Raw genomic sequence first — 14,463 nt, 5'->3', positions numbered from 1 at the left:
TCCCCTCCCCCTTTCTCCCCCTCCCCTCCCCCTTTCTCTCCCCTCTCCCCCTCCCTCCCCCTCCCCCTTTTCTTCCCCCTCCCCCTTTCTCCCCCTCCCCCTTTCTCCCTCCCCTTCCCCCCCTATTTCTCCCCCCCTCCCCGGCACCGCTACCGCTGGTCCCCCCGCGCTGCTCTCCCCGCCCCCCGCGCTGCTCTCCCCGGCCCCCGCGCTGCTCTCCCCCGGCCCCCGCGCTGCTCTCCCCGGCCCCCGCGCTGCTCTCCCGCCCGGCCCCCGCGCTGCTCTCTTCACTCCAGCCATTGATTTCTGCCACGTGTTTGTTAGGTTTCATCTCTGTGATTTTTTGAGCAGCGCCATCTTTAGTCCTGGCAGCTGCAACAGTCGCAGGCTGTGACGTTTTCGTGGCACATGCTGTATCTGCGCATGTGCAAAACAGCGCCACCTACCGATCGCGTTGTCAACAATTGCGGTCTTCCCAAAAATGGTGACCCATGGCTCAGATGCAAGTCCACAGGTAGCTGTTAGCCTCTGCCATTCTCTATGCAATTCTACTCGCTGACACCTTCAAGGGGCCATTCAATACATGCAAGGCTTCAGTAAGTTACAGAGCATTAGATGTCAGGATACCTCCCCCTGCATGTACTCAACAGGGTCAAAAAACAGCAAAACTGACTCAGCATTTTCTCCTCCCTAGCCTAGGGTGACTCCTGCCAACTGCTGCACAGATCTGACAGCCCGGATGAGATTAACTAATTAATTGATTAACGGACTGAAGCTGGAACCTTTCACACTATAGCTCAGTAACACTTCCACTGCCACATCTGTCCACTTGCCTATTCAAATAAATATCTACATTATGGACCAACATCAAGGAAGAGAAATAGGACTAGTGATTTAGGCAACAAAGGCAATGCCAAATTCCTTTACAATGCCATTGTTTAGAATACAATATGTACTGTACAAAGTTGATGTCAATATTCTCCAACAGCTAGTTTCTCTTTACAAAATGGAAAAATCTATTATCTACTACAATGGAGGCAAACTTTCCAGTTGTTAACAGAGGTGGGAAATAGATTCCTCAAAATGTGGTTGTATATTTACAGTACAGCAATACTGTAGCATTAAAACATGCACAAACTACAAACAAAAGACTCATTCTTGAGTTTAATATAAAGTGGATACTTTCCATTGTACCATACAACTTAAAAGTGACCTATAAGAAAAAGGATAAATCACCATTTCAAGCCAATCCTGTTCACTACATGAAGATGCTGTGAAATCAAACCATACCTGTCACTGCTGCCATGGCGCCCAATGAAATATTGCCACTCATCTGCAATGCTTGCTGTGCTGCTGGGGGAATTTGCAATCCTGTTCCTGAACCAAATAAAATATATATATGAAAAATAATGGACTTTTTAACCAATATCCATGGCATTAAGAACATTTTAGTACAAAAATCTTAGGATAGAAAACTGGCTATAAAAGAAGAAACCAGTATGGTTAAAGGGTAGACACAGACTGGCAGAGCAAGGCAAGTAGTTTTCCACAAGGATAGGTCCTGGGACCACTGTTCTTCACCATTTATATAAATGACTTGGAATTAAATCAGAAGTACAATTTCAAAATTTGAGGATAGCACCAAATTGGAGTGGTATTGTTAATACTGAGGAAGATTGCAACATAATACATCAATAAACGTGAATGGGCATGGAAAATAATTTCAATTTGTATAATTGTGAGGTAGTGCATTTTGGAAGGAGTTAGAAGGCAACATATGCCTTTGAAAATAAGCCTTTAAATGGGGTGAGGAGATGCAAATGGATGTAGGGATACATATTCACTCACTTAAAAGTAACCATAAAAATTCAATTCTTAAACAGAATTGAAAAGTAGATATGTTATGTTAAACTTGCATAGAGCCTTGGTTAGACCACATTTAGTACTGTGCACAGTTTTGGTCTCCAAATTACTAAAAAAGGATATAAAAGCAATGGAGATGGGGCAAAAAAGGTTTACAAGGATGAAACTAAATTGAAGAGGTTATAACCATCAGGAAAGACTGAACAGGCTGGAGCTTTTTTCTCTAGAATGCTAGTGGTGGAATCTAAAATTACAGACTGTAACTATGATAGTCACTATTAAATCCAATAAAGAATTCAGGAGAAAGAATTTGCTACCAGATGAAGTAGTTGAGGCAAATAGCACAGATGCATTTAAGTGGAAGCCAGATAAGTAAACGATGGAGCAAAAGAATTGAAGGATATGCTGATTGGTGAAAAGTAAGGGGGGGGGAGAAGGTGCATGTGGAACTAACACCGGCATAGACCTGTGGGGCTAAATGACCTGCTTCTGTGCAGTAAATTCTATGTAAAACTGATGATGCACAATAAGAACTCCAAAAATTGGCTACACCACATGTTGGATCTCTAGACTTGAGCTGTCATTGGGAGAGAAGATGGAGAAGAAAAGCATGACTATGATCACTATCTAGTGATGACTACTGTAAGAATTACTATGTATAGTTATAAATAATTTGCAGGCTTTTAGGTGGACAGACTTGAGCTTGCCCACGGGCCACACACAACACTAATATACCCCAGCACGAGGCTCAAAAAGGAAGAGTAACAGAAATTAATAGCGATCACTTCCAAATCTAAGACTAACAACCTGACAAATTCACACAAGCAAAAATGGATAAAATGCTGCAAGCTATTCAGATTTAAGTCGGCACTTTCAGGGTGGAGGGGATGAGGTATTGCAACTGCACCTTAACCATCCTTCAGCAGATGGCCAGTATGGCAAAAAAATGGAACACATCACTTTTGTCAGTTGTTCTTAACTAGAAGGATGGATGACTGAATTGAGGAACATCTATCTTATTGCTATGAAAAATAATCAAGAATAAAACCTGTGCTATGAAACTGGAGAAATGAGATTTCAAAGCAACACAATAACTGCAGACTCAGAATTTAAAGTTGTATTGCATTACTATTTAGTACAAAGGGAAAAAAAAAAAATCAGTAAAGCATATAAACTTTACATCAGTTTCAAGTCCTTCTATCCACTCCCACCAAAATACCTTCTGCAAGCCTAGCCATCAACTGCAGGCGCCCTGTCGTTCCAAGATCAATACCAGTCCTCTCCAGTTCATCGCTGTCTAGGAATGAGCTAGCATTGGATGAATCCGATCGTTCTGTAACGTGACCAACCTTCATTGGTCTACCAGCAAGCTCAAAGCCATTCAACTGTTCTAGAGCCTTCTTTGCACATTCAGCATCAGAAAACTGAACAGAAAATACAAATAGAAAACACTGGTTAGCATTGTAAATTATTTTATGCTTCCCTTTCAGTTATTAAGAGAAAAGGATCAAAACAAAAGGTGCAGAAACATTTTTTAAAAAGTTAACAGTTTGGATTAAAGTCTTGAACTTACAGTTATGAATCCATAACCTTTTGACCGCCCCGTTTCACTATCCATCATCAGTTGTATGTTTTCAATCTAAGGATGCAAACAGTAAGCAGAAAGTCACAATGCAAAGCTACTTCAAATATGCTCGCAAAAAATGTACAGGTTCTACCCCATCCCATAATGATCAAAATATTTTGTCGATATTTACCTATCAAGCAGATTTCTAAGATAAGTTGCTACCCAGTTGCTATGTTCAAGTGTGAACCTGACATCAAGAGGGAAGCTCACCATCTACACAAGGGCCCGCAATGCATTAAACAGTTTAAAAAAAAAAGTGCTCCCTTTACAGAAATGATCCAAACTGCAAACTCCAGATAATCGTAGTTGGTTGCAAACTGCCGAGGTCAAAGAAGAACTGCTGGGAATTTGGAAATACAAGTTCCAAGTCAATGCATGACTTTAAAATTGGCTTGTAACTGCAACTATGATATCTGGCAGATAATCATTACACACAGGATTTGCATATAATTAAAGGAGCTCTTTTTGCAATGCTACTGGTAAATCAGATGATGCACTGAATTATAACTAATTTTATAACAGGAAGGTTTTGCAGCATAACGTACATTATAGTCGCTTGGTAAAAAAGAACTTGAATATTGCTGAAAAAGAGGTATGCCGTCGAAGCTTTTTGTCTTGCACTCATCAGGACAGACACAAGGATGGCAAATTTCAAAGGGAGCAACAATTTATATTGCATGAGAAAAGGGTGCTGATTGGTTGGCAAGTCGACTCTGACTGAAGAATGCACCAGGGAACTATTGTCCCCCAAGCTTTTAATTTTAAAAAAAAGTGCACCACCTGGAATCTGTCACTATAACTTGTTACTAGATTTTATCAACACTGTACCTCCTCACTCTGATGTGGAAACGTCTTTGAGCACAAGCACTTGCCCTGCATCCACCTATGCATGCAGTTTCCATCGGTTGAGTATATATTACTGTTGAGGGGCGTTCAAGTTTACCTCTTAGGGCAAAGTGAATGCTTCATAGCAAAATTTTAAAAATAGGCCAGAAGTAAATCTTGCAGCAAAGATTATATATCTTGAGCAGCCATCAGATGCCAGATTGATCAATTATTAGGGATCAATTACAGTACTACAAACATGACAAAATATGCATTTAAATAGCAGGATATGGAGTTATGAGGCTGCATAAGTAATTTTTATGACAGGAAATTGAGGAAAAGCAATATGAAATAGATATATCATTTATGAAGTTTAAGGATAGAATGTAATGACATAGTGGAAAGTATATTATTGAGGATTAAGCAGAGTATGTTGCACAATACGGTTATGCGGGCTATATCATTAATACAGGCAGTACAACTGCACATGGGCAGTGAGTGTGCCCTCTCCAATTGCAGCATCACCAAGTGCAATTTTTTTTACCAATATGCTATTTCGCATTGCCGTGCAATTCTAATCGTCTCAAATTCAAAACTGCTCCCACCACTACAAGATGTTTAATGACCAATATTTAACCAGAAGCATTATCTACACAGATCAAAATGCTGCCTTCTTACAGAATATTTTACCAAGTAGATGTGAAATTTCACATGTCTGCATTTAGCTTTACTGAAACCTTACTCTAAATCTTGTATTACTTACTCTCCCAAAGGGCTCAAAAATTCCTCTCAACATTTCTTCAGTGATATTGAAGTGCAAAGATCCTACATATAGCCTCATTGGTCCTGCAGTGCCTTTCTGAAGGTTGTTTGCGAGGGCTGCAGCTCTATTCTTCTCAGCCTGTTTCACATAAATGACCTGAATTAACCTTCTCAATTGAAGTAATACTTACAGTTATCTAAGTTAAAATCGGTATAACGTCAAGATTGTAGTCAAGGTAAAATGAAATTGAGAGCAAGATGTAGAAATGTTACCAAAAATCACAAGAGGAAATTGACCCAATAATGCAGCACAGAAAAAGTTCCATTTTAAATAGTGGAGCTCATGATAGTAAAACCGCTGCAGAAACTGAATAAAAGAACCAACAAGTATGCCACAGGAGTCATGCATAAGTAGCTATTCCACTCCACTGTACAAATAATTAATAAGCTGTCAGATGATAGAGATTAAAAGGGTTAAATTGAGGACAGGTTGCACAGACTAGACTTGTATTCCCTCAAGTATTGATGATTATGGGTGATCAAATTGAATTTAGATGACTACAGGATTTGATAGAGGAATCCAAGAGCAAGGTGCATAACCTTAATGTTAGAGCTAGGCCATTCAGAGGTCACATGACTAAGCACCATCACATATAGCTCTTCCAAAGCTGTTGACGGAGTGGGGGGGAAAGAGAGAGAATTGAAAATGTCAAAATGAAAACTGATTTTTGTTAATGGTATTAAGGGAAATGGAATCACAGCGATGGAGCAGAGATACAGATTATCTAATATCGAGGGTTAATTGCCTGCTCCTATGTTGTTCCCCATCATGCAGCCTATGAGGTTTCACTTTTTTTTTAAATAAAAGGAGTGGATTGAAATGGATCACATTTGGAGAGTGACAATATTGTGTTAATCATAGGTTTCCCGTCATCTGACATATTAAACAAATTTAATTGGAAAAATGCACTTCATATTGAAGGCAATAGGTACACAGACTGACCAAAGTTGGAAGAAAAGCTATTTCAGATAAAACCATTGAAAATGTCAACCCACCAAGTTTGTGCTTTCACAGATCATGCATAATTCACCCTGTGGTGGACTCTATTCAGTGAATCTCGCAAGGAAAACTTCCACAAGATTCTCCCAATTCCTGGATGGTAAACTCCAGAATTTCTAACATTATAATCCAGCATTACTCATTAAAATGTGCTATTTACTTATAGCCAATTAACATCTATATTGGATATATTTATATATCTGCACTTATCTTCTTTGGCCTCCTTATCTCGAGAGACAATGGGTAAGTGCCTGGAGGTGGTCAGTGGTGTGTGGAGCAGTGCCTGGAGTGGCTATAAAGGCCAATTCTAGAGTGACAGGCTCTTCCACAGGTGCTGCAGATAAAAATTGTTTGTCGGGGCTGTTACACAGTTGGCTCTCCCCTTGCGCTTTTGTCTTTTTTCCTGCCAACTGCTAAGTCTCTTCGACTCGCCACACTTCAGCCCCGCCTTTATGGCTGCCCGCCAGCTTTGGTGATCGCTGGCAACTGACTCCCACGACTTGTGATCAATGTCACAGGACTTCATGTGGCGTTTGCAGACGTCTTTAAAGCGGAGACATGGACGGCCGGTGGGTCTGATACCAGTGGCGAGCTTGTTGTACAATGTGTCTTTGGGGATCCTGCCATCTTCCATGTGGCTCACATGACCAAGCCATCTCAAGCGCCGCTGACTCAGTAGTGTGTATAAGCTGGGGACGTTGGCTGCCTCGAGGACTTCTGTGTTGGAGATACGGTCCTGCCACCTGATGCCAAGGATTCTCCACAGGCAGTGAAGATGGAATGAATTGAGATGTCGCTCTTGGCTGACATACGTTGTCCAGGCCTCGCTGCCGTAGAGCAAGGTACTGAGGACACAGGCTTGATACATGTGGACTTTTGTGTTCCGTGTCAGTGCACCATTTTCCCACACTCTCTTGACCAGTCTGGACATAGCAGTGGAAGCCTTTCCCATGAACTTGTTGATTTCTGCATCTAGAGACAGGTTACTGGTGATAGTTGAGCCTAGGTAGGTGAACTCTTGAACCACTTCCAGAGCGTGGTCGCCGATATTGATGGATGGAGCATTTCTGACGTCCTGCCCCGTGATGTTCGTTTTCTTGAGGCTGATGGTTAGGCCAAATTCATTGCAGGCAGCCACAAACCTGTCGATGAGACTCTGCAGACACTCTTCAGTGTGAGATGTTAAAGCAGCATCGTCAGCAAAGAGGAGTTCCCTGATGAGGACTTTCCGTACCTTGGACTTCGCTCTTAGACGGGCAAGGTTGAACAACCCGCCCCCTGATATTGTGTGGAGGAAAATTCCTTCTTCAGAGGACTTGAACGCATGTGAAAGCAGCAGGGAGAAGAAAATCCCAAAAAGTGTGGGTGCGAGAACACAGCCCTGTTTCACACCACTCAGGATAGGAAAGGGGTCTGATGAGGAGCCACCATGTTGAATTGTGCCTTTCATATTGTCATGGAATGAGGTGATGATACTTAGTAGCTTTGATGGACATCCAATCTTTTCGAGTGGTCTGAAGAGACCACGTCTGCTGATGAGGTCAAAGGCTTTGGTGAGATCAATGAAAGCAATGTAGAGGGGCATCTGTTGTTCGTGGCATTTCTCCTGTAGCTGACGAAGGGAGAACAGCATGTCAACGGTCGATCTCTCTGCACGAAAGCCACACTGTGCCTCAGGGTAGGCGCACTCGGCCAGCTTCTGGAGCCTGTTCAGAGCGACTCGAGCAAAGACTTTCCCCACTATGCTGAGCAGGGAGATTCCACGGTAGTTGTTGCAGTCACCTTTGTATTTATAGAGGGTGATGATATTGGCATCGCGCATGTCCTGAGGTACTGCTCCATCGTCCCAGCACAGGCATAGCAGTTCATGTAGTGCTGAGAGTATAGCAGGCTTGGCACTCTTGATTATTTCAGGGATAATGCTGTCCTTCCCAGGGGCTTTTCCACTGGCTAGAGAATCAATGGCATTACTGAATTCCGAATTGGTTGGCTGTATGTCCAGCTCATCCATGACTGGTAGAGGCTGGGCTGCATTGAGGGCAGTCTCAGTGACAACATTCTCCCTGGAGTACAGTTCTAGGTAGTGTTCAACCCAGCGGTCCATTTGTTTGCGTTGGTCAGTGATTATGTCCCTTGATTTAGATTTGAGGGGGGCGCTTATATTTCATCTGCACTTATATTGCATCTTAATGTCCCACAGGTGCATGACGAAAACACTGATGCCAAGCTCCAGAAGATTAGCAAAGTAAGGGCTAGGCTTTAAGGAGGATAATTTTGAAGAGGCGGAGGGAATTCTATATTAGACTGCCTAATGAACGACCACCAATGGCGAAGCAAGTGTCAGAAACTGTGGGTTGTAGAATCTGAGGCTAATGAGATACCTCCTCCAGGGCCTAAGAATTTGAAATGAAACATTGTGGATACTAGGAGCCAATGTAAGTCAACAAGGACTAGTGAGATGACAGTGGGGGAATGGAACTTGATGCAGGAGAGGATACAGACAGCAGAGCTTTGAATGGGCTGAAACTTACAGAACAATCAAATTTGTTAGTGACTAATATGTCTGAGTGTCTCAGCGACAGATGATCTTTGATGGACTCCTGTGGTATTGGCACTGTAGAGTAGGAAGCAAAGCAACTGCTGGATATGCTCTGGCAGATAGCTAAGTGTTCAACAAAGCTGAATAATGGAGGAGAATGGTGCTATCGATTGTGTCAAAGCCTGTAGAAGGGTATCAAGGTAGACTAATGCACCATGGCAACAATCACAGTGAATATTCATGATTTTGGTTAGGGCCGTCTTGGAGCGGTGAGAGAAACGAAGGAACCAAACCCAGTTCGGAGAAACTGAAATAGGGAGTTAAGAGGGAGATGAGACTGGATCGTGGAAGCAACACCTACAAGGGCCCTGGAGTGAAAAAGGGAGTTTGGTCAAGCCCTGAACGATTACTAAACTAATGAATTCAGAGGCCCCTAATAATGCAACTTTTAATTTGAAGATTGTGCTGACGTAAAATTAAATTCCCTTACCTGCGAAGCCTGAACAATAATTGGCACACCAAGCAGCTTCTGCCCAGTCAGACCTATTGCAAGTGGAACAGAGCTCACATCGACAAATTCCACATAAGCAATTCCTTTTGAACGTCTCGAGTTCCTATCTGATATCATTCTTACATCTCGAACCTGCACAAACAGAGGTGCAATACTTGTCCAGTTTAACAGTCCCAACCCTTCAAAGCACATGTTATACAAGAAATGTTTACAAGTCACTTGATTTTCCATCGAACAGAAGACTTTGGATTTTAACTTTACTCAATCCATAAAGAAAGCATATTTATGGATGGAATCAGAATCACCATAAAATTTAAGCTGAATCTGGCATTTCCCCAAGTTTAGCTTATTTGAATGAACTGTGCAAATGCTGGCAGGACTACTGCCTCTGAAACAGCAAATCACACCAGATCTCGAAAAGATCGGCAGAATTGCAATTTCTCAGCATTTTTGAGCAAGTGGGGTGCTGTCAGAAACCTTACTCCACCACAGAGGTTGCAGGTACCCCTGCAGTGTCCAATGCAGAGTTTCCACAGCAGATATTCTTTGGAAGTTGTAGACACCACTGCAGTAAAATAACCTTGGGGGTGGGGGGAGCGTGGCAAGGTGGAGACATCATCTCCACTGAATTTAAATGCTCTCATCCACAAGAAAACAGCTCCCTTCTGCTCTATCCAAAGCCACGAAAATGGTCAACAGTGTAATATGCTGATGAAAATAAGCCCCACTAGAACTTTTACGTTCTGTTTAATATCCATTGTTCGATACCTCCATGCCAGCATTAGAGTCAGAGTTATACAGCACAGAAACAGGCCCTTCAGCCCATCGTGTCTGTGCCGACCATCAAGCACCTACCTATTCTAATCCCATTTTCCAGCACTTGGCCCGTAGCCTTGTATGCTATGGTGTTTCAAGTGCTCACCTAAAGACTTAAATGTTGTGATGGTTCCTGCCTCTACCACCCCTTCAGATAGTGCGTTCCAGATTCCAACCACCCTTCGGGTGAAAATTTCTTTCCTCGAATCCCCTCTAAACCTACTGCCCCTTACCTTAAATCTATGCACCCTGGTTACAGAGGCCTCCGCTAAAGGAAAAAGTTTCTTCCTATCTAACCTATCAATGCCCATCATAATTTTGTACACCTCAATCAGGTCCCCCTCAGCCTTCTCTGCTCGAAGGAAAACAACCCTAGCCTATCCAGTCTCTCTTCGTAGCTGAAATGCTCCAGCCCCGGCAACATCCTGGTGAATCTCCTCTGCACCCTCTCCAGTACAATCACATCCTTCCTACAGTGTGGTCACCAGAACTGTACACACTACTCCAGCTGTGGCCTAACAAGCATTTTATACAGCTCCATCATAACTTCCCTGTTCTTATATTCTACGCCTCGGCTAATAAAGGCAAGTATTCCATATGCCTTCCTAACCACCTTATCTATCTGTGCTGTTGCCTTCGGTGATCTGTGGACAAGTACACCAAGGTCCCTCTGACCTTCTGTACTTCCAAGGGTCCTACCATCCATTGTATATTCCCCTGCCTTGTGAGTCATCCCAAAATGCATCACCTCACTCCTCTCAGGATTAAATTCCATTTGCCACTGCTTCGCCCATCTTAACTGCCCATCTATATCGTCCTGTAATCTAAGGCTTTCCTCCTCACTATTTACACCACCAATTTTTGTATCATCTGCGAACTGACAGATCATACCTCCTATATTCACGTCTAAATCATTAATATACACTACCAACATCAAGGGTCCCAGCACCGATCCCTGTGGTATACCACTGGTCACAGGCTTCCACTCGCAAAAACAACCCTCGACCATCACCCTCTGCCTCCTGCCACTAAGCCAATTTTGGATCCAATTTCCCAAATTACCCTGGATCCCATGGGCTCTTACCTTCTAAACCAATCTCCCATGCGGGACCTCATCAAAAGCCTTATTGAAGTCCATATAGACTACTTCAACTGCCTTACCCCCCCCCATCTACATATCTAGTCACCTCAAACAAGTTTGTTAGACATCGAGTTTCATGTATAAAAGCCTCGACTCCAAAATGGCTGTCTTTTTACAGCACACACAATAGAACCATACGTAATGATGCAGCACCCCATCTTCCATTTCAAACCAACCACATACTAATATAACTTACTAGTTCCATACGGTTACAGGACAGGAAACTGCAGTCTTGAAGAAAATTGAAATCAGATATAGGTACAAGCAGGTTTCATATCTAAACTACTTTGCCCGCACTGAATTAAGCAACTCAGGTGAACTATTACATTTATTGCCCAATTAGCAAAGATGATCCTACCTTTCCTACAGAAGAAAAGAATTCCTCCAAGTCTCTCGGCCGAATTCGCGCTGCAAGCTGCATACAGAATACTGTTCGGGCATCTCTTTCTTCAGGTGAAATATTATCAATTGGCTCCCTATATTTAACGGTAAATATCGAGAATATACATTTAAAATACTGTGCAAACAAAATTATATAAAAAATGATCTTTGATTGAAGTTTTCATTGTGATGATGTCCAAACTATAAATTTACTATCCTGTATATTGGGTGACAATATGAAGACACCAAGCCAAACAGACCTCAACTGTCAGTTCAGCAAGTTTCAAAAATCCGTCATCTGTGAGCTTGCCATGTGTGCAGCTGGCATGGATAATTACATTTTAAAATCCCAATAAAAGCAGCTAGATATAGGGACTACGCAACATTAAATGCTGCTAAAATGGCTTCCATTTTGGTACAAGGAAGAACAGCAGGTTTAAAGCAGATGCATTTTTGCTGCTGTGATAAAACTAACTTTTTTGAATTCTAGTTGTAAAACCCAGAATGAAACAGAAAGACACATCCAAAGCAAATTTGTTTCAAAACAAAATAAAAATGGAGTAAGAGACAAACTTATATTAGTTTATCAGGAGTTATACTATATGTGCCAGTAGTACCTCACTTAAAAAACAGCACTGTGGACCATCATAGTAGGCACATATGAAAAGAGATGAGAGCAATATCCACCCCTGTTAGCACTGATTACAACAGGTTCTGTGGTTTACAACCCAAAATACAACCACCCAATTCAAAACAAAAAATCCCAACGTTAAATCCCAATGTAAATCTGGCCTGATTGGCTTTCACCAGTTTACAGTGAAAGCATTGCTTCCGAGACAAATATAATTTTGTATAAATGTACACATTTAATTAGCAATTTTTGTTCCATCAATCATCACGATTCTTTCTGCATCTAAATTGTTACCTTATTGGACTTTTATCCTTTTTATGTGGGCTTCTGCTTCGGGAGCGTCTTCGACTTTGGAATTGGAAGAGAACACAAGAAATGAATTAGTATACGTTCCAGGGTGGAGGTAGGGTAAGTACCAAAAGCTATCAAATTCCTCTGGACATGTTAGCAGTCAATCGTTTTAATGAGTGATACAGCTGCAGTGTAAATCAGGTACTGGCAAGATTCCAATAAACAGCACTGTGTAAAATGCAATTCTGAAACTCTTAGCTCAGATATATCTAGTCTATTGCGAAAACTGGTCAACAATTCATTGACTCAAATTCTGTAGAGTTATATCTGTACATTCAGGATTATGAATAGCAGATTGCTGGAAAGCCATTTCTTGGGGTCACAAGCTATACATAATACAAAATGAATGGTCAACCTTGTAGGAAAAAATTTCCAACTATAGCTACAGGTTTTGCAATTCAATATTCTATTATTGAAGCGCATTAAATATTTGGACACATAGAATATGACTGCTATATTCAACTGGAACAAAGTTATTTAACAAAGATTAAATTATTCAGATAGAATGATACTTGAGAAAATGGAACACAAATCTTTAATTTCCTGAACAAAGTTTCAAACTTAAGAGGACAAGCGAAGACAGTAGGGAATTAACTAAGTTGCACAAGAGGGTAGGGTATGGAATAGACAGCTAAAGGACAGCAGGGCTATCAGCAAATTGAGAGTCATACAGTTAGTTATACAGCACAGAAACAAGCCTTTCGGCCCATCGTGTCTGCGCCGGCCATCAAGCACCTATCTATCCTAATCCCATTTTCCGGCACTTGGCCCGTAGCCTTGTATCCTATGGCGTTTCAAGTGCACATCTAAACACTTCTTAAATGTTGAGGGTTCCAGCCTCTACCATCCCTTCAGGCAGTGTTCCAGATTCCAACCACCCTCAGTGAAAATTATTTCCTCAAATCCCCTCTAAATCTCCTGCCCCTTGGTTATTCACCCCTCTGCTAAAGGAAAAAGTTTCTTCCTATCTATCCTATAAATGCCCATCATAATTTTGTATACCTCAATCAGGTCCCCTTCAGCCTTCTCTGCTCCAAGGAAAACAACCCAAGCCTATCCAGTTTCTCTTCATAGCTGAAATGCTCCAGCCCAGGCAACATCCTGGTGAATCTCCTCTGCACCCTCTCCAGTGCATTCACATCCTTCCTACAGTGTGGTCACCAGAACTGTACACAGTACTCCAGCTGTGGCCTAACTAGCGCTTTATACAGCTCCATCATAACCTCCTTGCTCTTATATTCTATGCCTCGGCTAATAAAGGCAAGCATCCCATATGCCTTCCTAACCACCTTATCTACCTGTGCTGCTGCCTTCACTGATCTATGGACAAGTACACCAAGGTCCCTCTGTACTTCCTAGGGTCCTACCATCCACTGTATATTCACTTGCCTTGTTAGTCATCCCAAAATGCATCACTTTACACTTCTCAGGATTAAATTCCATTTGCCACTGCTTCGCCCATCTATATCGTCCTCTAATCTAAAGCTTTCCTCCTCACTATTTACGACACCAATTTTTGTGTCATCTGCAAACTTACAGATCATACCTCCTATATTCACGTCTAAATCATTAATGTACACTACAAACAGCAAGGATCCCAGCACCAATCCCTGTGGTACACCAATTATCATAGACTTTCACTCGTAAAAACATCCCTCGACTATCATCCTCTGCCTCCTGCCACTAAACCAATTTTGGATACAATTTGCCAAATTACCCTGGATCCCATGGGCTCTTACCTTCTTAACCAATCTCCCATGCGGGACCTTACCAAAAGCCTTACTGAAGTCCATTTAGACTACATCAACTGCTTTACCCTCATCTACAAATCTAGTCACCTCCTCGAAAAATTCAATCAAGTTTGTTAGACATGATCCCCCCCCGACAAAGCCATGCTGACTATCCCTGATTATTCCCTGCCTCTCCAAGTGAAGATTAATCCTGTCCCTCAGAATT

General features: G+C 42.0%; 1 protein-coding gene across 2 annotated transcripts in view; it reads right to left on the bottom strand.

Moving 5' to 3' along the window:
- rbm39a (RNA binding motif protein 39a) overlaps nt 1-14,463 on the bottom strand; it is a 47,644-nt gene that overhangs the window by 15,256 nt on the left and 17,925 nt on the right. For both annotated transcript variants that reach the window (XR_010976592.1, XM_068048626.1), the window contains exons 6-12: nt 12,451-12,504; nt 11,503-11,620; nt 9,167-9,319; nt 5,079-5,216; nt 3,437-3,502; nt 3,083-3,287; nt 1,291-1,377 (exon numbers count right to left, since the gene is read on the bottom strand). Coding sequence is in view for 1 of the 2 variants with exons in the window: in XM_068048626.1 (XP_067904727.1) it covers nt 1,291-1,377; nt 3,083-3,287; nt 3,437-3,502; nt 5,079-5,216; nt 9,167-9,319; nt 11,503-11,620; nt 12,451-12,504 (821 nt within the window). In the remaining variant the exon portion in view is untranslated. The remainder of the gene's footprint in view (nt 1-1,290; nt 1,378-3,082; nt 3,288-3,436; nt 3,503-5,078; nt 5,217-9,166; nt 9,320-11,502; nt 11,621-12,450; nt 12,505-14,463) is intronic.

This window comes from Heterodontus francisci, chromosome 16 (assembly GCF_036365525.1).
Source record: "Heterodontus francisci isolate sHetFra1 chromosome 16, sHetFra1.hap1, whole genome shotgun sequence".
NCBI lineage: Eukaryota > Metazoa > Chordata > Chondrichthyes > Heterodontiformes > Heterodontidae > Heterodontus > Heterodontus francisci.
The sequence above is the reverse complement of the archived record's forward strand: the minus strand, read 5'-3'. Positions and strand labels throughout refer to the sequence as shown.